General features: G+C 48.5%; 11 protein-coding genes and 3 non-coding genes across 14 annotated transcripts; 9 read left to right on the plus strand and 5 right to left on the minus strand.

Moving 5' to 3' along the window:
- The first annotated feature begins 2,131 nt into the window (after positions 1–2,131).
- Positions 2,132–2,506, plus strand: LOC145992985 (histone H2A). The gene has a single exon (XM_083129379.1). It carries the CDS (start codon positions 2,132–2,134, stop codon positions 2,504–2,506), a length of 375 nt encoding a protein of 124 aa, XP_082985505.1.
- Positions 2,507–3,175: 669 nt separating this feature from the next.
- LOC145992986 (histone H4-like) lies at positions 3,176–3,496 on the minus strand (the record flags this gene model as incomplete). The annotated part of the gene is made up of 1 exon (XM_083129380.1): positions 3,176–3,496. A coding segment is annotated over one exon (321 nt), but the record flags the coding sequence as incomplete, so codon positions are not given.
- Positions 3,497–3,730: 234 nt separating this feature from the next.
- LOC145992987 (histone H3) lies at positions 3,731–4,141 on the plus strand. The gene has a single exon (XM_083129381.1). The coding sequence runs from the start codon at positions 3,731–3,733 to the stop codon at positions 4,139–4,141; it is 411 nt and encodes a 136-aa protein (XP_082985507.1).
- A 2,215-nt stretch (positions 4,142–6,356) lies between these two features.
- On the plus strand, positions 6,357–6,475 carry LOC145993071 (5S ribosomal RNA). Its single transcript, XR_014442282.1, has one exon. It is a non-coding gene; the product is annotated as a 5S ribosomal RNA (ribosomal RNA).
- Positions 6,476–8,628: 2,153 nt separating this feature from the next.
- On the minus strand, positions 8,629–9,000 carry LOC145992988 (histone H2B). Its single transcript, XM_083129382.1, has one exon. It carries the CDS (start codon positions 8,998–9,000, stop codon positions 8,629–8,631), a length of 372 nt encoding a protein of 123 aa, XP_082985508.1.
- A 200-nt stretch (positions 9,001–9,200) lies between these two features.
- On the plus strand, positions 9,201–9,575 carry LOC145992989 (histone H2A). Its single transcript, XM_083129383.1, has one exon. It carries the CDS (start codon positions 9,201–9,203, stop codon positions 9,573–9,575), a length of 375 nt encoding a protein of 124 aa, XP_082985509.1.
- A 669-nt stretch (positions 9,576–10,244) lies between these two features.
- LOC145992990 (histone H4-like) lies at positions 10,245–10,565 on the minus strand (the record flags this gene model as incomplete). The annotated part of the gene is made up of 1 exon (XM_083129384.1): positions 10,245–10,565. A coding segment is annotated over one exon (321 nt), but the record flags the coding sequence as incomplete, so codon positions are not given.
- A 234-nt stretch (positions 10,566–10,799) lies between these two features.
- Positions 10,800–11,210, plus strand: LOC145992991 (histone H3). The gene has a single exon (XM_083129385.1). The coding sequence runs from the start codon at positions 10,800–10,802 to the stop codon at positions 11,208–11,210; it is 411 nt and encodes a 136-aa protein (XP_082985511.1).
- A 2,217-nt stretch (positions 11,211–13,427) lies between these two features.
- On the plus strand, positions 13,428–13,546 carry LOC145993072 (5S ribosomal RNA). The gene has a single exon (XR_014442283.1). It is a non-coding gene; the product is annotated as a 5S ribosomal RNA (ribosomal RNA).
- Positions 13,547–15,699: 2,153 nt separating this feature from the next.
- LOC145992992 (histone H2B-like) lies at positions 15,700–16,158 on the minus strand. The gene has a single exon (XM_083129387.1). It carries the CDS (start codon positions 16,156–16,158, stop codon positions 15,700–15,702), a length of 459 nt encoding a protein of 152 aa, XP_082985513.1.
- A 5,978-nt stretch (positions 16,159–22,136) lies between these two features.
- Positions 22,137–22,511, plus strand: LOC145992993 (histone H2A). Its single transcript, XM_083129388.1, has one exon. It carries the CDS (start codon positions 22,137–22,139, stop codon positions 22,509–22,511), a length of 375 nt encoding a protein of 124 aa, XP_082985514.1.
- A 669-nt stretch (positions 22,512–23,180) lies between these two features.
- On the minus strand, positions 23,181–23,501 carry LOC145992994 (histone H4-like; the record flags this gene model as incomplete). The annotated part of the gene is made up of 1 exon (XM_083129389.1): positions 23,181–23,501. A coding segment is annotated over one exon (321 nt), but the record flags the coding sequence as incomplete, so codon positions are not given.
- Positions 23,502–23,735: 234 nt separating this feature from the next.
- Positions 23,736–24,146, plus strand: LOC145992995 (histone H3). Its single transcript, XM_083129390.1, has one exon. It carries the CDS (start codon positions 23,736–23,738, stop codon positions 24,144–24,146), a length of 411 nt encoding a protein of 136 aa, XP_082985516.1.
- Positions 24,147–26,363: 2,217 nt separating this feature from the next.
- Positions 26,364–26,482, plus strand: LOC145993073 (5S ribosomal RNA). Its single transcript, XR_014442284.1, has one exon. It is a non-coding gene; the product is annotated as a 5S ribosomal RNA (ribosomal RNA).
- The last annotated feature ends 644 nt before the right edge of the window (positions 26,483–27,126 follow it).

A 27,126-nucleotide genomic window follows, 5' to 3' on the forward strand; every position in this document is an offset into this window, starting at 1 on the left:
GATGTAGTCCTCGATGTGGACTCTCACTATGCCAAGGTGTTCGAGTTTTTTTAGTCTGAGTAACTTTTCCTTGTTTTGCTCAAACGTTTTTACCAAAAAGGAGTGACTTTTTTTCTTTTTGGGATAGCTTTCGGTGAATTTATCGATGTAATTCATCTGAGTTACTTCGGCATCAATACCTGTAGCTATTTTCAGGTCTTCTTCGATTTCGTGTGGGTCCATCCAAGCTTGGAGTCCCTTAATCACGAAACGATAAGGCTTATGAGCTGTTGCTTTATGGTAGTGGAACTCGAATTTGTTTTTGTTGAGCTCCGTTAGTATTTTATTGTAGGTGTCGCTATCATAAGCGGTCACCTTCATTATGTTCCCTTTTGCCGTGCAAAGGATGTTTTGGATTCGCTTGTCTTTGCACAGCTTGACAAATTTTTGTGGGTTTTTGACTGTTATTGGAGGGAATCTGGGCTTACTTTTTGCCAGCGGTTTCCCTAAGGTGGGTGATATGGGTGCTGAAAGCGGGACGTTGTTCAGCTTGTTCAGCCTGGCCCATTTCATACTGTCTGCTTTATCGTTCGTATGGTCATAGAACAATTGTTTTGGTTCCTTGTCGCTTATGTTAAGCGCAGGAAAGGTCTCGCTTATTAAGCGTTCGCATTCTTTTTGCGTCCGCTTTGGCGCTTTTTGTTGGTTGTTAGCGTTAATTGTGCTGGATTCTTGTTTTGGGGAACCCTGTTTTCGTTTTTTAACGTCCGGTTGCATCAACTCCTCTTCCAGGAGGCTTTTTGTGAAGTTTTGGACGCCCGCTTTTTTAATTTTCAATTTGCGGTTTTTTGTTTTTGATTTCGGGTTGGTACCGAATTCAAATATTACGTCATTTTCCCTGATTGTTGTTGTTTTGGGTTTTTGTGACGTCTGGTTGCGTTGAGCAGGCGTAATTGTGTCCTGCGACGCAGCCCCGTCTTTATTTGCCTGATCGGAGTTCGATCTTTTTTTTCTAAGGGGGGTGGGGGGAACTGCAGTGTCGATCTCCCCCCCTTTTTCTTTTTCTTCCTCATCTGATGAAAGAATGCATGAAGACTCTTCCGAAGAGGAGTCGTATGCATTTTCCATGTCTTTATCATTGCTGAAGTTAAATTCAGAATGATCGCCTAGTTTCTTGCCATTAAAATCGCTTTTTTTGGTTACGCGATGCCTTTCTTCGTCTGGGCTCTCCATCCCTATAGGATTTTGCATGGAGAGCTCGTCGGCCAATAGGAGAGCCGGATTTGGACTTGGGTCCGCCATGTGGCTCGGCCAATAGGAGAGCGTCTCCCGGTTTTGACTTCCAGCCAATGAGGAGGCTGGATTCAGATTCAAGCCTGGCCGGAGGTTCGGCCAATAGGAGGCCTCCTCCCGAGTTTGAGTTTCGGCCAATAGGGAGTCAGGATTTTCGTTTGACTTTTTGTGGGAAAATTCTGGCGCTCTGAGGGAGCTTTTTGGCGCAAAATGGAACAGGGGCTGGGGAGCGACTATTACATGGATGGGTATTGATATTTACGCGCAGTTCTTGAAGTTCTGACGATGCTACGAGTAGTGCAATGAAATAAAAATATTTCACGCTAGTGACGTCCTGGGGTGTCGGCAAAGCCTGTTCATCCCCAAGATCTCCGTCCCAGTTAAGAGAAAGCGGATCACGAGGGGGCCCTTAGCCACTTGCGAGTAATATTCGTATTTCTACTCAAGCGCTGTAATAAAAAGTTTTCATTAATTGCAATAAAAATTGCATATAAGACAACCGTTCTTTCTTCTTGGAGTCAGAAAACAGCTTGCTCGTCTCTCAATCGCCGATATCTACAACCCAGTTGAGAAAATTTCAATGGGCAATCGACTTTTTCTTCACTGAGTCAAAAGCAGGTCTGTCTCCTTCAAGCTCCAGTCTCAGTCTCGATACACAGACTCGATACACACTCGATGGGCGCCACCTCCGTCGATTCGTTTTTAAGAAAGGACGGTTGATATCAGACGGACCAATGGCGCTTCGAGACGTGTCTCCCGGACGCTCTCATTCGCGGCGATTCAATACTACTTAACAAAACCACCAAACTGGCTGGCAAAAATTTGTGTTTTCACGTTGTATCGATAGCAAGAGATCATCATGTCTGGACGCGGAAAGGGAGGAAAAGTGAAGGGAAAGAGCAAGTCTCGCTCCAGCCGAGCCGGACTTCAGTTCCCCGTCGGCAGAATCCACCGACTTTTGCGAAAGGGCAATTATGCCGAACGTGTCGGTGCCGGTGCACCGGTTTACCTGGCCGCCGTCATGGAATATTTGGCAGCCGAAGTCTTGGAGTTGGCCGGCAATGCTGCTCGCGATAACAAGAAGACCAGGATCATCCCCCGTCACTTGCAGTTGGCCATCAGAAACGACGAGGAGTTGAACAAGCTCCTTTCTGGGGTCACGATCGCCCAGGGTGGCGTGCTGCCCAACATCCAGGCGGTCCTTCTTCCCAAGAAAACCGAGAAGAAAGCTTAAGCTGACACCCTACCCCCTCAGCTTCTAGCAAATCGGCCCTTGTAAGGGCCACCAATTACCTTAGGAAAGGGTCATTGTCTACTCCATTTTTTTAAGTTTTCAAGTTTGAAGTCTGTAGTCTAATCAGGACTGACAATCCATGTAACTTGGCATGCAAATCCTGTGTTGATTCAATGTTTTTTGCCTATTTCCGATAATGTCAGAGAATAGTGGCTTACCTGTACGTATACATCTTGTAAATTTTGATAGCATAGAGATTATGACGTGTGTTTTGTTTTCGGTGGAGTCAAGCTGCACTGAAAATAATAATAATAAAAAATATATATATATGTTCGCCTGAGTTATATTAATTGATGTTATAATTTGACAGAAGCAATCTGAATTTCACATAAATTTCTTTTGCTTTGCTAAACGACGAACGAAGGGTGGGTAGTCATCTAGCGAATGCTGAGAGTCCTCGCGTGAATATTTTTTGTTGAATTCTCAATTATTTCAATCATTCTTATGTCATTATGAACTCGAGACGAGAGAAATCGTTCGAATCGAGGCTGGGATCAGGGGGTAAGGTTCGGGGAAAGTTGAAAGCTGACATTTCCTTCCTCAAAGAAAAGATTTGTGGCCCTTAGAAGGGCCGATTTTTCAAGATGGAGGACAGGCAAACTAGAGCCCTTAACCTCCGAAACCGTACAAGGTTCTGCCTTGACGTTTGAGTGCGTACACGACGTCCATGGCGGTTACGGTTTTCCTCTTGGCGTGCTCCGTGTAGGTGACGGCATCGCGGATAACGTTCTCCAAGAACACCTTGAGGACGCCGCGTGTCTCTTCGTAGATGAGACCGGAGATTCGCTTCACACCTCCTCGCCGGGCAAGACGGCGGATGGCGGGCTTGGTGATACCCTGGATGTTGTCTCGGAGAACTTTACGGTGGCGCTTGGCACCTCCTTTGCCGAGTCCCTTTCCTCCTTTACCTCTGCCTGTCATTTCTGCAGTGCACGTACGTGGATTCGAAAGATGAGAATGAAGCCTTCCCGGCGAGCCGGCTCAGTTTTGTACGCCTTCGACAGAGGGGGGCAGAATGGCGGGAGCCAATGGGAAATCCGCTTTTCGGTTTGATTTCACGAATCAGGAGCATGCACGGCACCTTTCAGGGCAAAGCATATAAAGGCATGATTTTTGGTTGGCGCGATTGTTTGAAACGGAAACGCTTAGGACAAGCACGCGACAATGGCCCGGACTAAGCAAACTGCACGAAAATCCACCGGAGGCAAGGCCCCAAGGAAGCAGCTCGCCACAAAGGCAGCTAGGAAGAGCGCTCCCGCCACCGGAGGAGTGAAGAAGCCCCATAGGTACAGGCCAGGTACCGTGGCTCTTCGAGAAATCCGTCGCTACCAGAAGAGCACCGAGTTGCTCATCAGGAAGCTTCCTTTCCAGCGTCTCGTCCGCGAGATCGCTCAAGATTTCAAGACCGACTTGCGCTTCCAGAGTTCCGCAGTCATGGCTCTCCAGGAGGCCAGCGAGGCTTACCTCGTCGGTCTCTTCGAAGATACCAACTTGTGTGCCATCCACGCTAAGCGTGTCACTATCATGCCAAAGGACATCCAGCTCGCCCGCCGCATTCGTGGAGAGCGTGCTTAAGCGCATTCCGCTGCCCTTGGCAAACAATCGGTCCTTTTGAGGACCACAAATCCTACTTGGAAAGTACGTTTTGGTCGTATCTCTCTTTATTTTTTATTATTATTGTCAATTCCATCCCTATCCTCGCGTTTATCCAAAAGTTATTTAAAATAATAATGCCGAAGCAATTGGGCGATATTTCATGAATATTCAGTTTTAATAATAAAGCTCTCGCTAAATCTTTAAATCTAATATCTTACTCGCAGTTCATTTCATAGAATCGATGGAAACGAAGTCAAACAAATTATGACGACATAATGTGACTAGTGTATTGCTTTCATTTTTTTAAAAAAGAAAATGCATGGATGGAAGGGAAAGGATGACACCGTGTCCGATGAAAGGAAAGGTTATAAGATTGAGTGATCGTGCAAATTCGCTCCTTCCAGGAGAATTTTGATGGTCCTCAGAAGGACCTTTTTATGGGGAACACTTGCGTGCTCAACCATTTTACTTCTTTTTTGGTGCAGCCTTCTTTGCTGCCTTGGGCTTGGCAGCCTTCTTTGGCTTTGGCGCCTTTGGTTTCTTGGGCGTCTTTGCCTTTTTCACTTTCGATGGAGACTTCTTTGGCTTTGCAACAGGTGCCTTCTTCTTTTCGCCGGTCTTCTTTGGTCGCTTGGCCGGGGCAGCTTTCTTTGCCGGTTTCTTCTCCTTGGGAGCCGAGCGTTTGGTCTTGGAAACAGCCCCGCTTTCCGGTTTCTCCTTCAGCGACGAAGCGCTGAGTTTGAAAGATCCGGAGGCACCCTTTCCTTTGGTTTGCACCAAAGAACCTGATGCCACGGCGCTCCTCAGGTACTTCTTGATGAAGGGCGCGAGCTTCTCGGCGTCGACCTTGTAGTTCTGGGTGATGTACTTCTTGATGGCCTGCAGGGAAGAGCCTCCGCGCTCCTTCAAGTTCTTGATAGCGTTGTTCACCATCTCGGATGTCCTGGGATGGGAAGGAGCCGTTCTCGGCTTTTTCGCCTTCGAGGACTTCTTGGGCGAAGCCGCCGTCGGGGCTGAGGGAGCTGATGCCGTATCTGCCATATCTACGCTCTTTTCGGAACGAAAATGAATCCCCGCGCCGAGGTTTCGACCCCCTTTTCTCTCGGAGCGCGGACCGGAGCGAGAGCAGCTCTCAGGCGGGCCGAAGCAAACTGAAGTTTGTAGTTGCCACAACGGTAAGTGTGTTTCCTCCTCTTTCCAAGATTAATTTTTTCAGTGCTGAGCTAGAGAGCACCAGCATCCCTCGTTGTTGGGTACGTTCCGGAAACTTTGAAGTAGCCGTGAAGTGCCGCAGTCCGTCCCCACGACTTCCACGTTCCTCGCTTCCTTCGTGTCAAACTCACCGTAGGTGTACGCGCGACCTCCATATGCCCGTGATTTCCTTAGTTTTCTCTGAGAAAAGGTAGAAGGTGCGTCGGTTGCACGGAGGAGATGGAAGTTCAATCCTTCCCCTATTCTCTTGCTGAGAATCAGGTGCCTTGAGCATACGACAGGCCTCTCAAGCCAATCTCCGAAGTAGCGTGTGTCGCACACGCCTGTGTTTGAACGAAGCTGGCCTACTTCCAATGTATAGCCTTTAATTTCGTTTATAGGCGAAAATCTATCGCATGAGGACTGTGGTTCGATTCGAAAGCAGCCATTTGCACCGAAAGTTAGCGCGGCCCTTCCTGCTCTCCGCCGATAAATAATAATAATGTAATAGTTTGTGTCGAGGTGCCCGTTGCCTACTTTGGTTTGTGGGAATAGCGCGTATTCGAGAACTCGATGAAGTTGTCCGAAGATAGCACAAAAATAGGAAATAGCTAGGCTGGAGAGTATATATATATATATATATATATATATATATATATAACTACGCACTGGTAATGATCAGGCTGGAAAGTTCATACGAACTAACCGAGCCCAATCACTTTTTCGTTGTTAGGTCCTGGGTATATAGTGTGGAATCAAAAAGGTTGGTCATGAGATTCACTTTTATTCACTGCACTAAATTTTCTTCTTCTCTATCTTGTAGCTTTTATGTTCACACATCTCTGGAAGGGTGTTAAAGCACATTTCTCACTATGACTACAATGAAATGTATAATTATTTGTTATGTTTCTTCTACACGTTCTTGGCAGTGCCCACGAGACGAGACATTTCCCCGAAAACGAGAAGTTGGACTATATGTACCTTACCGAAAGCAGTATCTTTCGCCAACGGCCATACCACGCTGAATATACCGGTTCTCGTCCGATCACCGAAGTCAAGCAGCGTCGGGCCTGGTCAGTACTTGGATGGGTGACCGCCTGGGAACACCAGGTGCTGTTGGCATCCTTTTTCTTTTTCAAGGTTCATAGTGGCCTTTTATTTGTGAATTGAAGCCAATCAATCACCGACAGTTTTTGCAGAATCGCTTTTTTTTTTTTTTTTTTTTTTTTTCAATATACCTGTCATCAAATAATAATAATAATATAAGTGAAGAATGTATATTAGTATATATGAATATCGGGGAAGGCGACTTTCTTCTGTTTTTTGGGGCTTGCGGGGTTGCAGGGTGCGTTCTTATTACCGGCGGCCGCCATAATCCCGGCGGGGAGCGAGCGCTCCCCTGCCCGGCGGATCCGCCGCGTCGCTCCCCGAAGAGCCCGGCGTTGGTAGTTTTCGGCGAGGATACGTGCCGGCGGTTGCAGGGAGTGTGTTTTTTTTGGGCGTTTTTATTTTTTTGCAAAATGCCATCGCCGTGGAAGGAGGCGTTCGCTAAAGGGATAGTCCCGGCCCGGCAACCCTGATCCGTTGGCAATTTCGCCCGAAACGCACCGGGGCGGGGGGGGGGGGGGGTGTGCACACGCAGAATAAAGAATTGGAAATGTCGCATACTCGTTGGCGAGGACACGTAAACCGAGGTTCTGTTTCAACCGATGCATGTCAAATCTCGCGTCTTTTCCCTTCGGAAAGGGAATGCTCGATCAGTGCAGTGATGTGAAAGTGTCCCCGCTAGTGGACAATTTAGCAGAAGGCAAGTGGGGAAGGTCCTGGTCGGAACGGTTACTTTTGGCAGCAAACGGTTACGAAACTGTTACTTTTGTCAGTAAACTGTTACAAAACGGTTACTTTTGTCAGTAAACTGTTACAAAACGGTTACTTTTGGCAGTAAACTGTTACGAAACGGTTACTTTTGGCAGTAAACGGTTACGAAACTGTTAGTTTTAGCAGGGAACGGTTACAAAACCGTTACTTTTGGCAGCAGACGGTTACGAAATCGTTACTTTTGGCAGCAGACCGTTACATAACCGTTACTTTTTGCAGCAAACGAATTAACGATAAAATGACCATTCGGTATTTCTCGACTGGTCGGGAGTCGGGAAGTCATTTCCCGAAGTCGGGATCGGGACAGGATCCCCCCCCCGGTCCCGACTTTTCGGGATCCCGCACACCCCTAATATTAATGCATAGGATGGAATGAACATTTTTTTTTGCCATGTCAACGTAACCTAACCTCCCAGAGGATCTGGGTTCAGACGAACGCGAGACAAATTCCTGGAAAAAGGACCTTGCGTAAGACAACTTTGGTTCCTCTTCAAAAATTCGCGTACACTTTCGTTGTGTAGTCAGCATGTAATGATACCGAATGGAGGCATGTAGGCGTTCGAACCCCACCCCTAACTGAACAAAAAAATGCTAATCTTCCGGGATCGTAAGTTGAAGTTCCACCCCCCCCCCCGATGCCGCCGCCCTCTGGAAACAACGTTCAGATCAATTCTTGGAGTAACCGATTTCAAATGCAACGGTTCCCGCCAAATGTCACACTTCGTTGAGCGTACCAGTTCTCACCCTTTCATAGAAGTTAAGTGAGCCCTTTTAGTGCAAATTATGAATGTGACTGCCAAACTCTTCCTTTTTCCCTGCTCGTGGAGAAAACTGAAAGTAATTTTGAAAGTAAAATGAAGGAAAACACGAAAAATGAAATAAAATCACGACCTAACAAAACCTAACCTAATGTAACCCAACCGAGTATATGCAGATATTAATCTGTGTGTACCTTTCACTGCCATACTCTAGTAACAAACGTACAATTGTGAAATAGAAACCTGAAAGTTATTTTTGTTAAATATACAAGTTTATTTTATGTGTTCATCCAAAATAATAATGCGCCGAATCAATAATTGTTCCAAGTCTTAGGTTATTTTTTTGCAGTGGCATTTTGTCCAAATGTAACTCTAAAAGTCCTATTCAGCAAAAGAAACTAAAAAATTTGGAAATTTAGCCTATTTTTGTAAATTACGTGCTGGTTAAGGTCGTACCTTAAAAGCATTTTTTTTTTATATATACGTAAGGTCAAAAATCTTCTCGCTTGCAGGCTGAGATATCGTTAGGTTATGTAAGTGTACGTTTCGGAGGGGTGGTAGACAAGTTCGTCCAATTCCAAGATTCAATTTTTGGCCCTAAAAAGGGCCTTTTTCGGCAAGGTAATTATTTCCTTGAGTTTACTTTGAGCTGGTGTACTTAGTCACGGCCTTGGTGCCTTCACTGACGGCGTGCTTGGCCAGTTCACCGGGGAGGAGCAGCCGAACGGCCGTCTGGATCTCCCTGCTGGTGATGGTCGATCGCTTGTTGTAATGAGCGAGCCTGGAAGCTTCGGCGGCAATGCGCTCGAAGATGTCGTTGACGAAGCTGTTCATGATGCTCATCGCCTTGCTGGAGATGCCGGTGTCAGGGTGAACTTGCTTCAACACCTTGTAGATGTAAATTGCGTAGCTCTCCTTCCTCCTCCGCTTCTTCTTTTTGTCTCCCTTGGAGATGTTCTTCTGGGCCTTTCCGGCCTTTTTGGCGGCTTTTCCACTTGTCTTTGGCGGCATGTTGCAGACAGACTCGATGGGCGCCACCTCCGTCGATTCGTTTTTAAGAAAGGACGGTTGATATCAGACGGACCAATGGCGCTTCGAGACGTGTCTCCCGGACGCTCTCATTCGCGGCGATTCAATACTACTTAACAAAACCACCAAACTGGCTGGCAAAAATTTGTGTTTTCACGTTGTATCGATAGCAAGAGATCATCATGTCTGGACGCGGAAAGGGAGGAAAAGTGAAGGGAAAGAGCAAGTCTCGCTCCAGCCGAGCCGGACTTCAGTTCCCCGTCGGCAGAATCCACCGACTTTTGCGAAAGGGCAATTATGCCGAACGTGTCGGTGCCGGTGCACCGGTTTACCTGGCCGCCGTCATGGAATATTTGGCAGCCGAAGTCTTGGAGTTGGCCGGCAATGCTGCTCGCGATAACAAGAAGACCAGGATCATCCCCCGTCACTTGCAGTTGGCCATCAGAAACGACGAGGAGTTGAACAAGCTCCTTTCTGGGGTCACGATCGCCCAGGGTGGCGTGCTGCCCAACATCCAGGCGGTCCTTCTTCCCAAGAAAACCGAGAAGAAAGCTTAAGCTGACACCCTACCCCCTCAGCTTCTAGCAAATCGGCCCTTGTAAGGGCCACCAATTACCTTAGGAAAGGGTCATTGTCTACTCCATTTTTTTAAGTTTTCAAGTTTGAAGTCTGTAGTCTAATCAGGACTGACAATCCATGTAACTTGGCATGCAAATCCTGTGTTGATTCAATGTTTTTTGCCTATTTCCGATAATGTCAGAGAATAGTGGCTTACCTGTACGTATACATCTTGTAAATTTTGATAGCATAGAGATTATGACGTGTGTTTTGTTTTCGGTGGAGTCAAGCTGCACTGAAAATAATAATAATAAAAAATATATATATATGTTCGCCTGAGTTATATTAATTGATGTTATAATTTGACAGAAGCAATCTGAATTTCACATAAATTTCTTTTGCTTTGCTAAACGACGAACGAAGGGTGGGTAGTCATCTAGCGAATGCTGAGAGTCCTCGCGTGAATATTTTTTGTTGAATTCTCAATTATTTCAATCATTCTTATGTCATTATGAACTCGAGACGAGAGAAATCGTTCGAATCGAGGCTGGGATCAGGGGGTAAGGTTCGGGGAAAGTTGAAAGCTGACATTTCCTTCCTCAAAGAAAAGATTTGTGGCCCTTAGAAGGGCCGATTTTTCAAGATGGAGGACAGGCAAACTAGAGCCCTTAACCTCCGAAACCGTACAAGGTTCTGCCTTGACGTTTGAGTGCGTACACGACGTCCATGGCGGTTACGGTTTTCCTCTTGGCGTGCTCCGTGTAGGTGACGGCATCGCGGATAACGTTCTCCAAGAACACCTTGAGGACGCCGCGTGTCTCTTCGTAGATGAGACCGGAGATTCGCTTCACACCTCCTCGCCGGGCAAGACGGCGGATGGCGGGCTTGGTGATACCCTGGATGTTGTCTCGGAGAACTTTACGGTGGCGCTTGGCACCTCCTTTGCCGAGTCCCTTTCCTCCTTTACCTCTGCCTGTCATTTCTGCAGTGCACGTACGTGGATTCGAAAGATGAGAATGAAGCCTTCCCGGCGAGCCGGCTCAGTTTTGTACGCCTTCGACAGAGGGGGGCAGAATGGCGGGAGCCAATGGGAAATCCGCTTTTCGGTTTGATTTCACGAATCAGGAGCATGCACGGCACCTTTCAGGGCAAAGCATATAAAGGCATGATTTTTGGTTGGCGCGATTGTTTGAAACGGAAACGCTTAGGACAAGCACGCGACAATGGCCCGGACTAAGCAAACTGCACGAAAATCCACCGGAGGCAAGGCCCCAAGGAAGCAGCTCGCCACAAAGGCAGCTAGGAAGAGCGCTCCCGCCACCGGAGGAGTGAAGAAGCCCCATAGGTACAGGCCAGGTACCGTGGCTCTTCGAGAAATCCGTCGCTACCAGAAGAGCACCGAGTTGCTCATCAGGAAGCTTCCTTTCCAGCGTCTCGTCCGCGAGATCGCTCAAGATTTCAAGACCGACTTGCGCTTCCAGAGTTCCGCAGTCATGGCTCTCCAGGAGGCCAGCGAGGCTTACCTCGTCGGTCTCTTCGAAGATACCAACTTGTGTGCCATCCACGCTAAGCGTGTCACTATCATGCCAAAGGACATCCAGCTCGCCCGCCGCATTCGTGGAGAGCGTGCTTAAGCGCATTCCGCTGCCCTTGGCAAACAATCGGTCCTTTTGAGGACCACAAATCCTACTTGGAAAGTACGTTTTGGTCGTATCTCTCTTTATTTTTTATTATTATTGTCAATTCCATCCCTATCCTCGCGTTTATCCAAAAGTTATTTAAAATAATAATGCCGAAGCAATTGGGCGATATTTCATGAATATTCAGTTTTAATAATAAAGCTCTCGCTAAATCTTTAAATCTAATATCTTACTCGCAGTTCATTTCATAGAATCGATGGAAACGAAGTCAAACAAATTATGACGACATAATGTGACTAGTGTATTGCTTTCATTTTTTTAAAAAAGAAAATGCATGGATGGAAGGGAAAGGATGACACCGTGTCCGATGAAAGGAAAGGTTATAAGATTGAGTGATCGTGCAAATTCGCTCCTTCCAGGAGAATTTTGATGGTCCTCAGAAGGACCTTTTTATGGGGAACACTTGCGTGCTCAACCATTTTACTTCTTTTTTGGTGCAGCCTTCTTTGCTGCCTTGGGCTTGGCAGCCTTCTTTGGCTTTGGCGCCTTTGGTTTCTTGGGCGTCTTTGCCTTTTTCACTTTCGATGGAGACTTCTTTGGCTTTGCAACAGGTGCCTTCTTCTTTTCGCCGGTCTTCTTTGGTCGCTTGGCCGGGGCAGCTTTCTTTGCCGGTTTCTTCTCCTTGGGAGCCGAGCGTTTGGTCTTGGAAACAGCCCCGCTTTCCGGTTTCTCCTTCAGCGACGAAGCGCTGAGTTTGAAAGATCCGGAGGCACCCTTTCCTTTGGTTTGCACCAAAGAACCTGATGCCACGGCGCTCCTCAGGTACTTCTTGATGAAGGGCGCGAGCTTCTCGGCGTCGACCTTGTAGTTCTGGGTGATGTACTTCTTGATGGCCTGCAGGGAAGAGCCTCCGCGCTCCTTCAAGTTCTTGATAGCGTTGTTCACCATCTCGGATGTCCTGGGATGGGAAGGAGCCGTTCTCGGCTTTTTCGCCTTCGAGGACTTCTTGGGCGAAGCCGCCGTCGGGGCTGAGGGAGCTGATGCCGTATCTGCCATATCTACGCTCTTTTCGGAACGAAAATGAATCCCCGCGCCGAGGTTTCGACCCCCTTTTCTCTCGGAGCGCGGACCGGAGCGAGAGCAGCTCTCAGGCGGGCCGAAGCAAACTGAAGTTTGTAGTTGCCACAACGGTAAGTGTGTTTCCTCCTCTTTCCAAGATTAATTTTTTCAGTGCTGAGCTAGAGAGCACCAGCATCCCTCGTTGTTGGGTACGTTCCGGAAACTTTGAAGTAGCCGTGAAGTGCCGCAGTCCGTCCCCACGACTTCCACGTTCCTCGCTTCCTTCGTGTCAAACTCACCGTAGGTGTACGCGCGACCTCCATATGCCCGTGATTTCCTTAGTTTTCTCTGAGAAAAGGTAGAAGGTGCGTCGGTTGCACGGAGGAGATGGAAGTTCAATCCTTCCCCTATTCTCTTGCTGAGAATCAGGTGCCTTGAGCATACGACAGGCCTCTCAAGCCAATCTCCGAAGTAGCGTGTGTCGCACACGCCTGTGTTTGAACGAAGCTGGCCTACTTCCAATGTATAGCCTTTAATTTCGTTTATAGGCGAAAATCTATCGCATGAGGACTGTGGTTCGATTCGAAAGCAGCCATTTGCACCGAAAGTTAGCGCGGCCCTTCCTGCTCTCCGCCGATAAATAATAATAATGTAATAGTTTGTGTCGAGGTGCCCGTTGCCTACTTTGGTTTGTGGGAATAGCGCGTATTCGAGAACTCGATGAAGTTGTCCGAAGATAGCACAAAAATAGGAAATAGCTAGGCTGGAGAGTATATATATATATATATATATATATATATATATATATAACTACGCACTGGTAATGATCAGGCTGGAAAGTTCATACGAACTAACCGAGCCCAATCACTTTTTCGTTGTTAGGTCCTGGGTATATAGTGTGGAATCAAAAAGGTTGGTCATGAGATTCACTTTTATTCACTGCACTAAATTTTCTTCTTCTCTATCTTGTAGCTTTTATGTTCACACATCTCTGGAAGGGTGTTAAAGCACATTTCTCACTATGACTACAATGAAATGTATAATTATTTGTTATGTTTCTTCTACACGTTCTTGGCAGTGCCCACGAGACGAGACATTTCCCCGAAAACGAGAAGTTGGACTATATGTACCTTACCGAAAGCAGTATCTTTCGCCAACGGCCATACCACGCTGAATATACCGGTTCTCGTCCGATCACCGAAGTCAAGCAGCGTCGGGCCTGGTCAGTACTTGGATGGGTGACCGCCTGGGAACACCAGGTGCTGTTGGCATCCTTTTTCTTTTTCAAGGTTCATAGTGGCCTTTTATTTGTGAATTGAAGCCAATCAATCACCGACAGTTTTTGCAGAATCGCTTTTTTTTTTTTTTTTTTTTTTTTTCAATATACCTGTCATCAAATAATAATAATAATATAAGTGAAGAATGTATATTAGTATATATGAATATCGGGGAAGGCGACTTTCTTCTGTTTTTTGGGGCTTGCGGGGTTGCAGGGTGCGTTCTTATTACCGGCGGCCGCCATAATCCCGGCGGGGAGCGAGCGCTCCCCTGCCCGGCGGATCCGCCGCGTCGCTCCCCGAAGAGCCCGGCGTTGGTAGTTTTCGGCGAGGATACGTGCCGGCGGTTGCAGGGAGTGTGTTTTTTTTGGGCGTTTTTATTTTTTTGCAAAATGCCATCGCCGTGGAAGGAGGCGTTCGCTAAAGGGATAGTCCCGGCCCGGCAACCCTGATCCGTTGGCAATTTCGCCCGAAACGCACCGGGGCGGGGGGGGGGGGGGGTGTGCACACGCAGAATAAAGAATTGGAAATGTCGCATACTCGTTGGCGAGGACACGTAAACCGAGGTTCTGTTTCAACCGATGCATGTCAAATCTCGCGTCTTTTCCCTTCGGAAAGGGAATGCTCGATCAGTGCAGTGATGTGAAAGTGTCCCCGCTAGTGGACAATTTAGCAGAAGGCAAGTGGGGAAGGTCCTGGTCGGAACGGTTACTTTTGGCAGCAAACGGTTACGAAACTGTTACTTTTGTCAGTAAACTGTTACAAAACGGTTACTTTTGTCAGTAAACTGTTACAAAACGGTTACTTTTGGCAGTAAACTGTTACGAAACGGTTACTTTTGGCAGTAAACGGTTACGAAACTGTTAGTTTTAGCAGGGAACGGTTACAAAACCGTTACTTTTGGCAGCAGACGGTTACGAAATCGTTACTTTTGGCAGCAGACCGTTACATAACCGTTACTTTTTGCAGCAAACGAATTAACGATAAAATGACCATTCGGTATTTCTCGACTGGTCGGGAGTCGGGAAGTCATTTCCCGAAGTCGGGATCGGGACAGGATCCCCCCCCCGGTCCCGACTTTTCGGGATCCCGCACACCCCTAATATTAATGCATAGGATGGAATGAACATTTTTTTTTGCCATGTCAACGTAACCTAACCTCCCAGAGGATCTGGGTTCAGACGAACGCGAGACAAATTCCTGGAAAAAGGACCTTGCGTAAGACAACTTTGGTTCCTCTTCAAAAATTCGCGTACACTTTCGTTGTGTAGTCAGCATGTAATGATACCGAATGGAGGCATGTAGGCGTTCGAACCCCACCCCTAACTGAACAAAAAAATGCTAATCTTCCGGGATCGTAAGTTGAAGTTCCACCCCCCCCCCCGATGCCGCCGCCCTCTGGAAACAACGTTCAGATCAATTCTTGGAGTAACCGATTTCAAATGCAACGGTTCCCGCCAAATGTCACACTTCGTTGAGCGTACCAGTTCTCACCCTTTCATAGAAGTTAAGTGAGCCCTTTTAGTGCAAATTATGAATGTGACTGCCAAACTCTTCCTTTTTCCCTGCTCGTGGAGAAAACTGAAAGTAATTTTGAAAGTAAAATGAAGGAAAACACGAAAAATGAAATAAAATCACGACCTAACAAAACCTAACCTAATGTAACCCAACCGAGTATATGCAGATATTAATCTGTGTGTACCTTTCACTGCCATACTCTAGTAACAAACGTACAATTGTGAAATAGAAACCTGAAAGTTATTTTTGTTAAATATACAAGTTTATTTTATGTGTTCATCCAAAATAATAATGCGCCGAATCAATAATTGTTCCAAGTCTTAGGTTATTTTTTTGCAGTGGCATTTTGTCCAAATGTAACTCTAAAAGTCCTATTCAGCAAAAGAAACTAAAAAATTTGGAAATTTAGCCTATTTTTGTAAATTACGTGCTGGTTAAGGTCGTACCTTAAAAGCATTTTTTTTTTATATATACGTAAGGTCAAAAATCTTCTCGCTTGCAGGCTGAGATATCGTTAGGTTATGTAAGTGTACGTTTCGGAGGGGTGGTAGACAAGTTCGTCCAATTCCAAGATTCAATTTTTGGCCCTAAAAAGGGCCTTTTTCGGCAAGGTAATTATTTCCTTGAGTTTACTTTGAGCTGGTGTACTTAGTCACGGCCTTGGTGCCTTCACTGACGGCGTGCTTGGCCAGTTCACCGGGGAGGAGCAGCCGAACGGCCGTCTGGATCTCCCTGCTGGTGATGGTCGATCGCTTGTTGTAATGAGCGAGCCTGGAAGCTTCGGCGGCAATGCGCTCGAAGATGTCGTTGACGAAGCTGTTCATGATGCTCATCGCCTTGCTGGAGATGCCGGTGTCAGGGTGAACTTGCTTCAACACCTTGTAGATGTAAATTGCGTAGCTCTCCTTCCTCCTCCGCTTCTTCTTTTTGTCTCCCTTGGAGATGTTCTTCTGGGCCTTTCCGGCCTTTTTGGCGGCTTTTCCACTTGTCTTTGGCGGCATGTTGCAGACAGACTCGATGGGCGCCTCTGGTCTGGTCTGGTCTTTCTTGGCGTTTGGAATAATCATGGAGTGTCGGGTCTGGCCCATGACTCCTATATGTGTTATGTTTTAGGAGTATGTTTGTTGTCGGTGTTTTTCTCCTATGCTTGTGTGGCTGACGGAGTTATTTTTTTTTTTTTTTTTTTTTTTTTTTTTTTTTTTTTTTTTTTTTTTTTTTCTGAGTTTACAGAAGTTACTGTCTAGGCATGGCGTGTACCTGTCTCGTGGCTGGGCGTCTGCCGATGTTCTGGACTGTTGGGTTTTCGTGGTTAAGTGTGTTTTGCCAGAACTTGTGCACTAGGTATCTGATGTGGTTATCCAGGGTTGTCATCTCCAGGTCTTCGTGGAGTTGAGTGATTCGTGTTGATCTTTCGTGTCCTGATATCATCCTACATGCCCTGTTTTGAATCACTTGTAGTAGGTACTGGTGGGATTTTGCGGCGTGTGCCCACGCCGGTGCTGCATACGTCAGTGCTGGTCGGATCATCGTGTTGTAGATTCTCACCCTTGTCTCTATGGTTAGGGCGCTGCTCTTGAAGATGGGGTAGAGGGCGAGTGCTCTGTTGAGTCCTTTTTTGCTTGAGTCTTGGAGGTGCTGTCGGAAGGTTAGTTCTGCGTCTAGTTTTACTCCCAGGTATTTGGTAGTAGTCTTCTTCGGGATGTCATTTCCGTGTAGTTGTAGCTGGTGTGGTGCTCTTGGTCGTCTCCTGGTGAACATGATAGCTTCACTTTTGGTTGCATTGACTTGCATTCGCCATTTTGTCGTCCAGTCCTCTAGTTTGCGTATCTGTTCTTGCATGGTTGGGTATAGCCATCTGATGTTCTTGCTGCTGGTGTAGTAGGCGACATCGTCTGCATACGTAGCTTGGTGGCATTGTTGCATTTGTGGCATGTCTGATGTGTAGATTGTGAACAGGAGTGGGGAGAGGGTCGATCCCTGTGGCACTCCTGCCCTGCTGGTCTTTGTTGACGATCTGCTTCCGGCGAAGGTGACGTAGAAACGTCTGTCTTGGAGGAATGATGATATTAATGCGGTGATCCATTGGGGGTATCCTTTTTGGGTGAGTTTGTAGATTAGTCCCTGTGTCCATATCTTGTCAAACGCCTTCTCGATGTCCAGGAACACTGCCAGGGTGTGTTCCTTGTTGTTGTATCCTGTGGTGATATGATCTATGAGTCGCACTAGCTGTGTGGTAGTCGAGTGGCCTGATCTGAATCCGTACTGGTGGTCTGGTATTATGTTGAGGGCTGCCGTGACGTTCCTGAGTCTTTGTAGTAGTACACGTTCGAAGAGCTTGCTGATGTGGTTTAGTAGGCTTATCGGTCGATAGTTCTGTGGGAAGAGCTTGTCTTTTCCTGGTTTAGGGATCATGATGACTTTAGCTGTCTTCCAGCTTATGGGTATGTGTCCGGTGAGCAGGATGGCGTTGAATAACTTCGTTGTTTGCACCAGCGTCTTCCTGGGGAGGTGTTTAAGTTGTTGGGTGCTGATCTTGTCCGGGCCAGGAGCTTTCCTTGCTGGCAGTTGGCGGATGATTCGGGCAACTTCTGCAGGTGAGGTGAGTATGGGATTCTCCTCTCCCTGTCTGTCTCTCTCCTCCTCTAGGGCTTCCTCCACTAGTGTGATGGTGTCTTCGTCGTATGGCTCGGCTGGGGTGTTGAACTGTTCCTCTAGATGATCAGCGAATATTTCGGCTTGTTCCTCAGGTTGGAAGGCCAGTCCTCTCGGTCCGTGTAGTAGTGGCGTGGTTCCTGTGGCTCTGTTGGTGAGTGAGCGAGTGATTTTCCAGAACTGCTGGTCCAGCTTCTGGTGTTCAGCCAGCAGGTCGTCCCATTTTTGCTGTTGGTGGTGCCACATTCGTTTCTTTAGCTTCCCTGCTAGCACGTTCCAGATGGTTTTGTATTGACGATTCTGCGTGCGCTGCCACTTCTTCCTTGCCCATCGTTTGAAGCTGATTATTAGTATTTCCACTGGGTCGAGGTCTTCGGTGGCTTCGGTCTTGGTTGTTGTGCTGCTGATGAGTGCTGCTGTGTTGATGTTTTCAATGATTGTTTGTGCGATTTGTTCAATCTCTTCAGGTGTTCTGATTTTGCAGTGTAGATCTGTGACTTCTGCGAGGTGGTCCATGAACTTCTGCCAGTCTATTGTGGTGGTTTGAGGTGGTCTTGGTTTTTGTTTTCGGTGAAGGTGAGTGAGTTGGAAGAGGACTGGTAAGTGGTCCGAGTCGAGGGCGTTCAGTGTTTCTGGCGTGTTTGGGATGGGTACGTTTCCTGTTATTATGACATCTAATACATCCGGGCGTCCTCCGCTTGCTGGGTAAAATGTTGGTTCTGGTGGGGCGTATACTTGGAGTCCTTGGGAGTTTGTTATGTCGCGCAGTTTCCTTCCGTTTGGATTTGTCATGCGGGAGTTCCAGTCCGGGTGCTTGCAGTTCAGGTCGCCTGCTACTATTGTTCTTTGGTCCATGTTCCTGAGGGCGATTATGTCGGCTTGGTCCAGAATTTGGTCAGGTGGTTTGTAGCCAGCTACCAGCGTTGTGGTTTTCCCTGTACTGTGTAGCTGGATTGCAGTACCTTCTATTGACTGGAGTTGAGGTAGCTGTACTGGCTGTGCTGGCAACGAGGTCCTGATGATTATGGCAGTCCCACCTTTCGGCCTGTTGAGTCTGTCTGTCCTGTATATGGTGAAGTTTCGAATGGACCATCTATGGATTGGCTTCAGATGTGTTTCTGAGACTAGAGCCACGTCAATGGAGTTGGTTTGAAGGAATTTTTCGAAGAGGCGGCGTTGCTTGAAAACACCATTGGCGTTCCAGTGGATACATCGTAGTTGATTATGAATTTCTCCTCTATTGTTGTGCCCCATTGTCCAGTATTTCTGAAAATATGTCGATGATGGTTATAATTTTACTGATGGTGTCCTTGCAGGTCTTTAATTTGTTGAGTCCTCCTTGGATTTTTCTCCATATACTCTGGATATTCCATGACCGAATGAGATCTAACAGGTCCTTGATGGAGTTTCCGGGGGGGTCTTCCGGGGTGGCTGCTTCATTCGGTGATCTGTTTGGTAATTTAGGCCAGGTTGTGGGTGCGGGCCTGGGTGCTGCTGCTTGGGTGTCCTGTCCTGTGTGTGAAGTGGTTCTCGTTGATTCTTGTTGTTTCCTGGTGGCTGCGAAGAGGGGGCAGCCTCTGTAGTTTGCTGGGTGGTCTGCCTTACAGTTGGCGCAGCGTGCAGGTGTTGTTCTTGGTTTTTGGCAGGTTTGTGAAAGGTGTGGTCCTCCGCAGCGCACGCAGGCGGGGTTGGCCCTGCAGTTTGTTTGGGCGTGTCCTAATCTTTGGCATCTGTAGCACTGCAGTTGCTGGCTGGGTCTGTATTCCTCCACTCGGATGCGATAGGCCAGGAGGGCTCCCACGTCGTATACGTTCTTAGCATGTTCATCCTTGATCAGGGTGGCCATGTAGAGGGGCATCTTCAGCTTTTCCGTTCTGGATTGGTCTTCGTCCTCTGGTGTGGGCTCCCTCTGCACCCTTTTGTGTAGTTGAACGACGTTCTCGACTTGGAAGCCCAGGTCTTGTAGGTCGAGTTTGATATCTTCTACGTTTGTGTCTCCCGGCATGTCTCGCAGTACCACCTTGATGGTGTTCTTGCGTGGGTTCCCGTGGGCGTACTGGATTCTCCTTTCTTCACAGATCTTTTTGGCTACTTCGAAGTCCTTCATGCTGTGAAAATGTATTTTGAGTCCGCTGGAGGTGTTGAACATGGTGGGACGACTCTGGGCGTTTCTTGTGATTGCCTGTCCTATTGAGTATGTCTGTGATGTCTCATATATGTATAGTGGAGGTGGTTTTATCCTGATTTGCCGTGCTGGTGCAGGTGATGATGGTTCTTCTCCAGACTCCTCTTCTTCTCCGGGCTCCTCTTCGTTGTTCCTATCTGATAGTGCTGCGAACTGGTTACTGATTGCTGTAGGTTTGTTTTGCAAGGAGGAGTGAGAAGGGCGGGCTACCTTCTTTGGAAACTGGTACCCCTCTGTGTCTTCTTGGTTGATTTCTTTCTGTGCTTCTTTGTGCTGGGTGGTCTGTGTATCTATCTGCGTATAGTCTTGGAAAGTGACGGTCCTTTTCTTGGTTGGCTTTTGATATGTGATTGTCACTTTGTCCTGCAGTTCTCCTTCTTTGTTTCCTGACGCAGTCGTTGTCGTGGGGGGTGGTTTAGGTCTACTGTGCGGGACTCGTCCCAGAGTCACGAACTGCATTTCCTCTGTTATTTGTCTTGGCTGGTTCTTAGGTGGGGTTCTTGGTCTTGCTTCTGTCGTTGTTTCCTCATAGAAGAACTCCATGGCCTTAGGGTGGTTCATTTCTGGTGTCTGCGGGTATCTCTTGTTGTTATTTGGGCTCCTGTCGCGGGTGTCCGGGGTCGTTTCGGCTCGCTGTGTATCGCCTACCAGTGGCTTGGGTGACGTAGTGGCTTCTGATTGGCTCTCGCTGGATCTCGCTCGCGGAGGTGCGGGTATGGTCGGCTGCCGGTCTTCTGCTGGGTTGGGGTCCCTTGTCGGAGCGCGGACCTGGGTGAGAGCGGGTCCCTTGTCGGAGCGCGGACCTGGGTGAGAGCGGGTCCGGTTTCGGGGCTCGGCTGCTTTAGCGGTAGGTGCCTCTGCTGGTTCCCGGTCTTCTGGTATGGTCGGCTGCCGGTCTTCTGTTGGATGGGGTCCCTTGTCGGAGCGCGGACCTGGGTGAGAGCGGGTCCCTTGTCGGAGCGCGGATCTGGGTGAGAGCGGGTCCGGTTTCGGGGCTCGGCTGCTTTGGCGGTAGGTGCCTCTGCTGGTTCCCGGTCTTCTGGTATGGTCGGCTGCCGGACTTCTGCTGGGTGGGGTCCCTTGTCGGAGCGCGGACCTGGGTGAGAGCGGGTCCCTTGTCGGAGCGCGGACCTGGGTGAGAGCGGGTCCGGTTTCGGGGCTTGGCTGCTTTGGCGGTAGGTGCCTCTGTTGATTCCCGGTCTTCTGGTATGGTCGGCTGCCGGTCTTCTGCTGGATGGGGTCCCTTGTCTGAGCGCGGACCTGGGTGAGAGCGGGTCCGGTTTCGGGGCTCGGCTGCTTTGGCGGTAGGTGCCTCTGCTGGTTCCCGGTCTTCTGGTATGGTCGGCTGCCGGACTTCTGCTGGGTGGGGTCCCTTGTCGGAGCGCGGACCTGGGTGAGAGCGGGTCCCTTGTCGGAGCGCGGACCTGGGTGAGAGCGGGTCCGGTTTCGGGGCTCGGCTGCTTTGGCGGTAGGTGCCTCTGCTGGTTCCCGGTCTTCTGGTCGGCTGCCGGACTTCTGCTGGGTGGGGTCCCTTGTCGGAGCGCGGACCTGGGTGAGAGCGGGTCCCTTGTCGGAGCGCGGACCTGGGTGAAAGCGGGGGCCGATCCTCGCGGGTGTCCGGGGTGGTCTCAGCTCGCTGTGTATCACCTTCCTTCGGCTCGGGTGACGTAGTGGCCTCTGATTGGCTCTCGCTGGATCTCGCTCGCGGAGGCGCGGGGACTCTCGGGGAGCGGTTCGCGGGTGTCCGGGGTCGTCTCTGCTCGCTGTGTATCACCTTCACGTGGCTCGGGTGACGTAGTGGCCTCTGATTGGCTCTCTCTGGATGTCGCTCGCGGAAGCGCGGGAACTCTCGGGGCGCGGTTCGCGGGTGTCCGGGGTCGTCTCTGCTCGCCGTGTATCACCTTTCTTCGTCGCGGGTGACGTAGGTGACTCTGGTTGGCTGTCTACGAACTCTTTTCGCGAAGCGCGGGAATACTCGGAAGGAGCGGGCGAATAGCGTGACTGCTTCCTTTGAAGTCCCAACGATGATGTCGATCCGATGATCGATGGGCGCCACCTCCGTCGATTCGTTTTTAAGAAAGGACGGTTGATATCAGACGGACCAATGGCGCTTCGAGACGTGTCTCCCGGACGCTCTCATTCGCGGCGATTCAATACTACTTAACAAAACCACCAAACTGGCTGGCAAAAATTTGTGTTTTCACGTTGTATCGATAGCAAGAGATCATCATGTCTGGACGCGGAAAGGGAGGAAAAGTGAAGGGAAAGAGCAAGTCTCGCTCCAGCCGAGCCGGACTTCAGTTCCCCGTCGGCAGAATCCACCGACTTTTGCGAAAGGGCAATTATGCCGAACGTGTCGGTGCCGGTGCACCGGTTTACCTGGCCGCCGTCATGGAATATTTGGCAGCCGAAGTCTTGGAGTTGGCCGGCAATGCTGCTCGCGATAACAAGAAGACCAGGATCATCCCCCGTCACTTGCAGTTGGCCATCAGAAACGACGAGGAGTTGAACAAGCTCCTTTCTGGGGTCACGATCGCCCAGGGTGGCGTGCTGCCCAACATCCAGGCGGTCCTTCTTCCCAAGAAAACCGAGAAGAAAGCTTAAGCTGACACCCTACCCCCTCAGCTTCTAGCAAATCGGCCCTTGTAAGGGCCACCAATTACCTTAGGAAAGGGTCATTGTCTACTCCATTTTTTTAAGTTTTCAAGTTTGAAGTCTGTAGTCTAATCAGGACTGACAATCCATGTAACTTGGCATGCAAATCCTGTGTTGATTCAATGTTTTTTGCCTATTTCCGATAATGTCAGAGAATAGTGGCTTACCTGTACGTATACATCTTGTAAATTTTGATAGCATAGAGATTATGACGTGTGTTTTGTTTTCGGTGGAGTCAAGCTGCACTGAAAATAATAATAATAAAAAATATATATATATGTTCGCCTGAGTTATATTAATTGATGTTATAATTTGACAGAAGCAATCTGAATTTCACATAAATTTCTTTTGCTTTGCTAAACGACGAACGAAGGGTGGGTAGTCATCTAGCGAATGCTGAGAGTCCTCGCGTGAATATTTTTTGTTGAATTCTCAATTATTTCAATCATTCTTATGTCATTATGAACTCGAGACGAGAGAAATCGTTCGAATCGAGGCTGGGATCAGGGGGTAAGGTTCGGGGAAAGTTGAAAGCTGACATTTCCTTCCTCAAAGAAAAGATTTGTGGCCCTTAGAAGGGCCGATTTTTCAAGATGGAGGACAGGCAAACTAGAGCCCTTAACCTCCGAAACCGTACAAGGTTCTGCCTTGACGTTTGAGTGCGTACACGACGTCCATGGCGGTTACGGTTTTCCTCTTGGCGTGCTCCGTGTAGGTGACGGCATCGCGGATAACGTTCTCCAAGAACACCTTGAGGACGCCGCGTGTCTCTTCGTAGATGAGACCGGAGATTCGCTTCACACCTCCTCGCCGGGCAAGACGGCGGATGGCGGGCTTGGTGATACCCTGGATGTTGTCTCGGAGAACTTTACGGTGGCGCTTGGCACCTCCTTTGCCGAGTCCCTTTCCTCCTTTACCTCTGCCTGTCATTTCTGCAGTGCACGTACGTGGATTCGAAAGATGAGAATGAAGCCTTCCCGGCGAGCCGGCTCAGTTTTGTACGCCTTCGACAGAGGGGGGCAGAATGGCGGGAGCCAATGGGAAATCCGCTTTTCGGTTTGATTTCACGAATCAGGAGCATGCACGGCACCTTTCAGGGCAAAGCATATAAAGGCATGATTTTTGGTTGGCGCGATTGTTTGAAACGGAAACGCTTAGGACAAGCACGCGACAATGGCCCGGACTAAGCAAACTGCACGAAAATCCACCGGAGGCAAGGCCCCAAGGAAGCAGCTCGCCACAAAGGCAGCTAGGAAGAGCGCTCCCGCCACCGGAGGAGTGAAGAAGCCCCATAGGTACAGGCCAGGTACCGTGGCTCTTCGAGAAATCCGTCGCTACCAGAAGAGCACCGAGTTGCTCATCAGGAAGCTTCCTTTCCAGCGTCTCGTCCGCGAGATCGCTCAAGATTTCAAGACCGACTTGCGCTTCCAGAGTTCCGCAGTCATGGCTCTCCAGGAGGCCAGCGAGGCTTACCTCGTCGGTCTCTTCGAAGATACCAACTTGTGTGCCATCCACGCTAAGCGTGTCACTATCATGCCAAAGGACATCCAGCTCGCCCGCCGCATTCGTGGAGAGCGTGCTTAAGCGCATTCCGCTGCCCTTGGCAAACAATCGGTCCTTTTGAGGACCACAAATCCTACTTGGAAAGTACGTTTTGGTCGTATCTCTCTTTATTTTTTATTATTATTGTCAATTCCATCCCTATCCTCGCGTTTATCCAAAAGTTATTTAAAATAATAATGCCGAAGCAATTGGGCGATATTTCATGAATATTCAGTTTTAATAATAAAGCTCTCGCTAAATCTTTAAATCTAATATCTTACTCGCAGTTCATTTCATAGAATCGATGGAAACGAAGTCAAACAAATTATGACGACATAATGTGACTAGTGTATTGCTTTCATTTTTTTAAAAAAGAAAATGCATGGATGGAAGGGAAAGGATGACACCGTGTCCGATGAAAGGAAAGGTTATAAGATTGAGTGATCGTGCAAATTCGCTCCTTCCAGGAGAATTTTGATGGTCCTCAGAAGGACCTTTTTATGGGGAACACTTGCGTGCTCAACCATTTTACTTCTTTTTTGGTGCAGCCTTCTTTGCTGCCTTGGGCTTGGCAGCCTTCTTTGGCTTTGGCGCCTTTGGTTTCTTGGGCGTCTTTGCCTTTTTCACTTTCGATGGAGACTTCTTTGGCTTTGCAACAGGTGCCTTCTTCTTTTCGCCGGTCTTCTTTGGTCGCTTGGCCGGGGCAGCTTTCTTTGCCGGTTTCTTCTCCTTGGGAGCCGAGCGTTTGGTCTTGGAAACAGCCCCGCTTTCCGGTTTCTCCTTCAGCGACGAAGCGCTGAGTTTGAAAGATCCGGAGGCACCCTTTCCTTTGGTTTGCACCAAAGAACCTGATGCCACGGCGCTCCTCAGGTACTTCTTGATGAAGGGCGCGAGCTTCTCGGCGTCGACCTTGTAGTTCTGGGTGATGTACTTCTTGATGGCCTGCAGGGAAGAGCCTCCGCGCTCCTTCAAGTTCTTGATAGCGTTGTTCACCATCTCGGATGTCCTGGGATGGGAAGGAGCCGTTCTCGGCTTTTTCGCCTTCGAGGACTTCTTGGGCGAAGCCGCCGTCGGGGCTGAGGGAGCTGATGCCGTATCTGCCATATCTACGCTCTTTTCGGAACGAAAATGAATCCCCGCGCCGAGGTTTCGACCCCCTTTTCTCTCGGAGCGCGGACCGGAGCGAGAGCAGCTCTCAGGCGGGCCGAAGCAAACTGAAGTTTGTAGTTGCCACAACGGTAAGTGTGTTTCCTCCTCTTTCCAAGATTAATTTTTTCAGTGCTGAGCTAGAGAGCACCAGCATCCCTCGTTGTTGGGTACGTTCCGGAAACTTTGAAGTAGCCGTGAAGTGCCGCAGTCCGTCCCCACGACTTCCACGTTCCTCGCTTCCTTCGTGTCAAACTCACCGTAGGTGTACGCGCGACCTCCATATGCCCGTGATTTCCTTAGTTTTCTCTGAGAAAAGGTAGAAGGTGCGTCGGTTGCACGGAGGAGATGGAAGTTCAATCCTTCCCCTATTCTCTTGCTGAGAATCAGGTGCCTTGAGCATACGACAGGCCTCTCAAGCCAATCTCCGAAGTAGCGTGTGTCGCACACGCCTGTGTTTGAACGAAGCTGGCCTACTTCCAATGTATAGCCTTTAATTTCGTTTATAGGCGAAAATCTATCGCATGAGGACTGTGGTTCGATTCGAAAGCAGCCATTTGCACCGAAAGTTAGCGCGGCCCTTCCTGCTCTCCGCCGATAAATAATAATAATGTAATAGTTTGTGTCGAGGTGCCCGTTGCCTACTTTGGTTTGTGGGAATAGCGCGTATTCGAGAACTCGATGAAGTTGTCCGAAGATAGCACAAAAATAGGAAATAGCTAGGCTGGAGAGTATATATATATATATATATATATATATATATATATATAACTACGCACTGGTAATGATCAGGCTGGAAAGTTCATACGAACTAACCGAGCCCAATCACTTTTTCGTTGTTAGGTCCTGGGTATATAGTGTGGAATCAAAAAGGTTGGTCATGAGATTCACTTTTATTCACTGCACTAAATTTTCTTCTTCTCTATCTTGTAGCTTTTATGTTCACACATCTCTGGAAGGGTGTTAAAGCACATTTCTCACTATGACTACAATGAAATGTATAATTATTTGTTATGTTTCTTCTACACGTTCTTGGCAGTGCCCACGAGACGAGACATTTCCCCGAAAACGAGAAGTTGGACTATATGTACCTTACCGAAAGCAGTATCTTTCGCCAACGGCCATACCACGCTGAATATACCGGTTCTCGTCCGATCACCGAAGTCAAGCAGCGTCGGGCCTGGTCAGTACTTGGATGGGTGACCGCCTGGGAACACCAGGTGCTGTTGGCATCCTTTTTCTTTTTCAAGGTTCATAGTGGCCTTTTATTTGTGAATTGAAGCCAATCAATCACCGACAGTTTTTGCAGAATCGCTTTTTTTTTTTTTTTTTTTTTTTTTCAATATACCTGTCATCAAATAATAATAATAATATAAGTGAAGAATGTATATTAGTATATATGAATATCGGGGAAGGCGACTTTCTTCTGTTTTTTGGGGCTTGCGGGGTTGCAGGGTGCGTTCTTATTACCGGCGGCCGCCATAATCCCGGCGGGGAGCGAGCGCTCCCCTGCCCGGCGGATCCGCCGCGTCGCTCCCCGAAGAGCCCGGCGTTGGTAGTTTTCGGCGAGGATACGTGCCGGCGGTTGCAGGGAGTGTGTTTTTTTTGGGCGTTTTTATTTTTTTGCAAAATGCCATCGCCGTGGAAGGAGGCGTTCGCTAAAGGGATAGTCCCGGCCCGGCAACCCTGATCCGTTGGCAATTTCGCCCGAAACGCACCGGGGCGGGGGGGGGGGGGGGTGTGCACACGCAGAATAAAGAATTGGAAATGTCGCATACTCGTTGGCGAGGACACGTAAACCGAGGTTCTGTTTCAACCGATGCATGTCAAATCTCGCGTCTTTTCCCTTCGGAAAGGGAATGCTCGATCAGTGCAG

This window comes from Lepisma saccharinum, chromosome 9 (genome assembly GCF_977018435.1).
Source record: "Lepisma saccharinum chromosome 9, izLepSacc3.1, whole genome shotgun sequence".
Taxonomy (NCBI): Eukaryota; Metazoa; Arthropoda; class Insecta; order Zygentoma; family Lepismatidae; genus Lepisma; species Lepisma saccharinum.

What these genes read in the sequence shown, in the direction of transcription:
- LOC145992991 (XM_083129385.1), top strand. Translation starts at nt 10,800, where the DNA reads ATGGCCCGGACTAAGCAAACTGCACGAAAATCCACCGGAGGCAAGGCC.
- LOC145992995 (XM_083129390.1), top strand. Translation starts at nt 23,736, where the DNA reads ATGGCCCGGACTAAGCAAACTGCACGAAAATCCACCGGAGGCAAGGCC.
- LOC145992992 (XM_083129387.1), bottom strand. Translation starts at nt 16,158, where the DNA reads ATGGGCCAGACCCGACACTCCATGATTATTCCAAACGCCAAGAAAGAC.
- LOC145992989 (XM_083129383.1), top strand. Translation starts at nt 9,201, where the DNA reads ATGTCTGGACGCGGAAAGGGAGGAAAAGTGAAGGGAAAGAGCAAGTCT.
- LOC145992993 (XM_083129388.1), top strand. Translation starts at nt 22,137, where the DNA reads ATGTCTGGACGCGGAAAGGGAGGAAAAGTGAAGGGAAAGAGCAAGTCT.
- LOC145992987 (XM_083129381.1), top strand. Translation starts at nt 3,731, where the DNA reads ATGGCCCGGACTAAGCAAACTGCACGAAAATCCACCGGAGGCAAGGCC.
- LOC145992988 (XM_083129382.1), bottom strand. Translation starts at nt 9,000, where the DNA reads ATGCCGCCAAAGACAAGTGGAAAAGCCGCCAAAAAGGCCGGAAAGGCC.
- LOC145992985 (XM_083129379.1), top strand. Translation starts at nt 2,132, where the DNA reads ATGTCTGGACGCGGAAAGGGAGGAAAAGTGAAGGGAAAGAGCAAGTCT.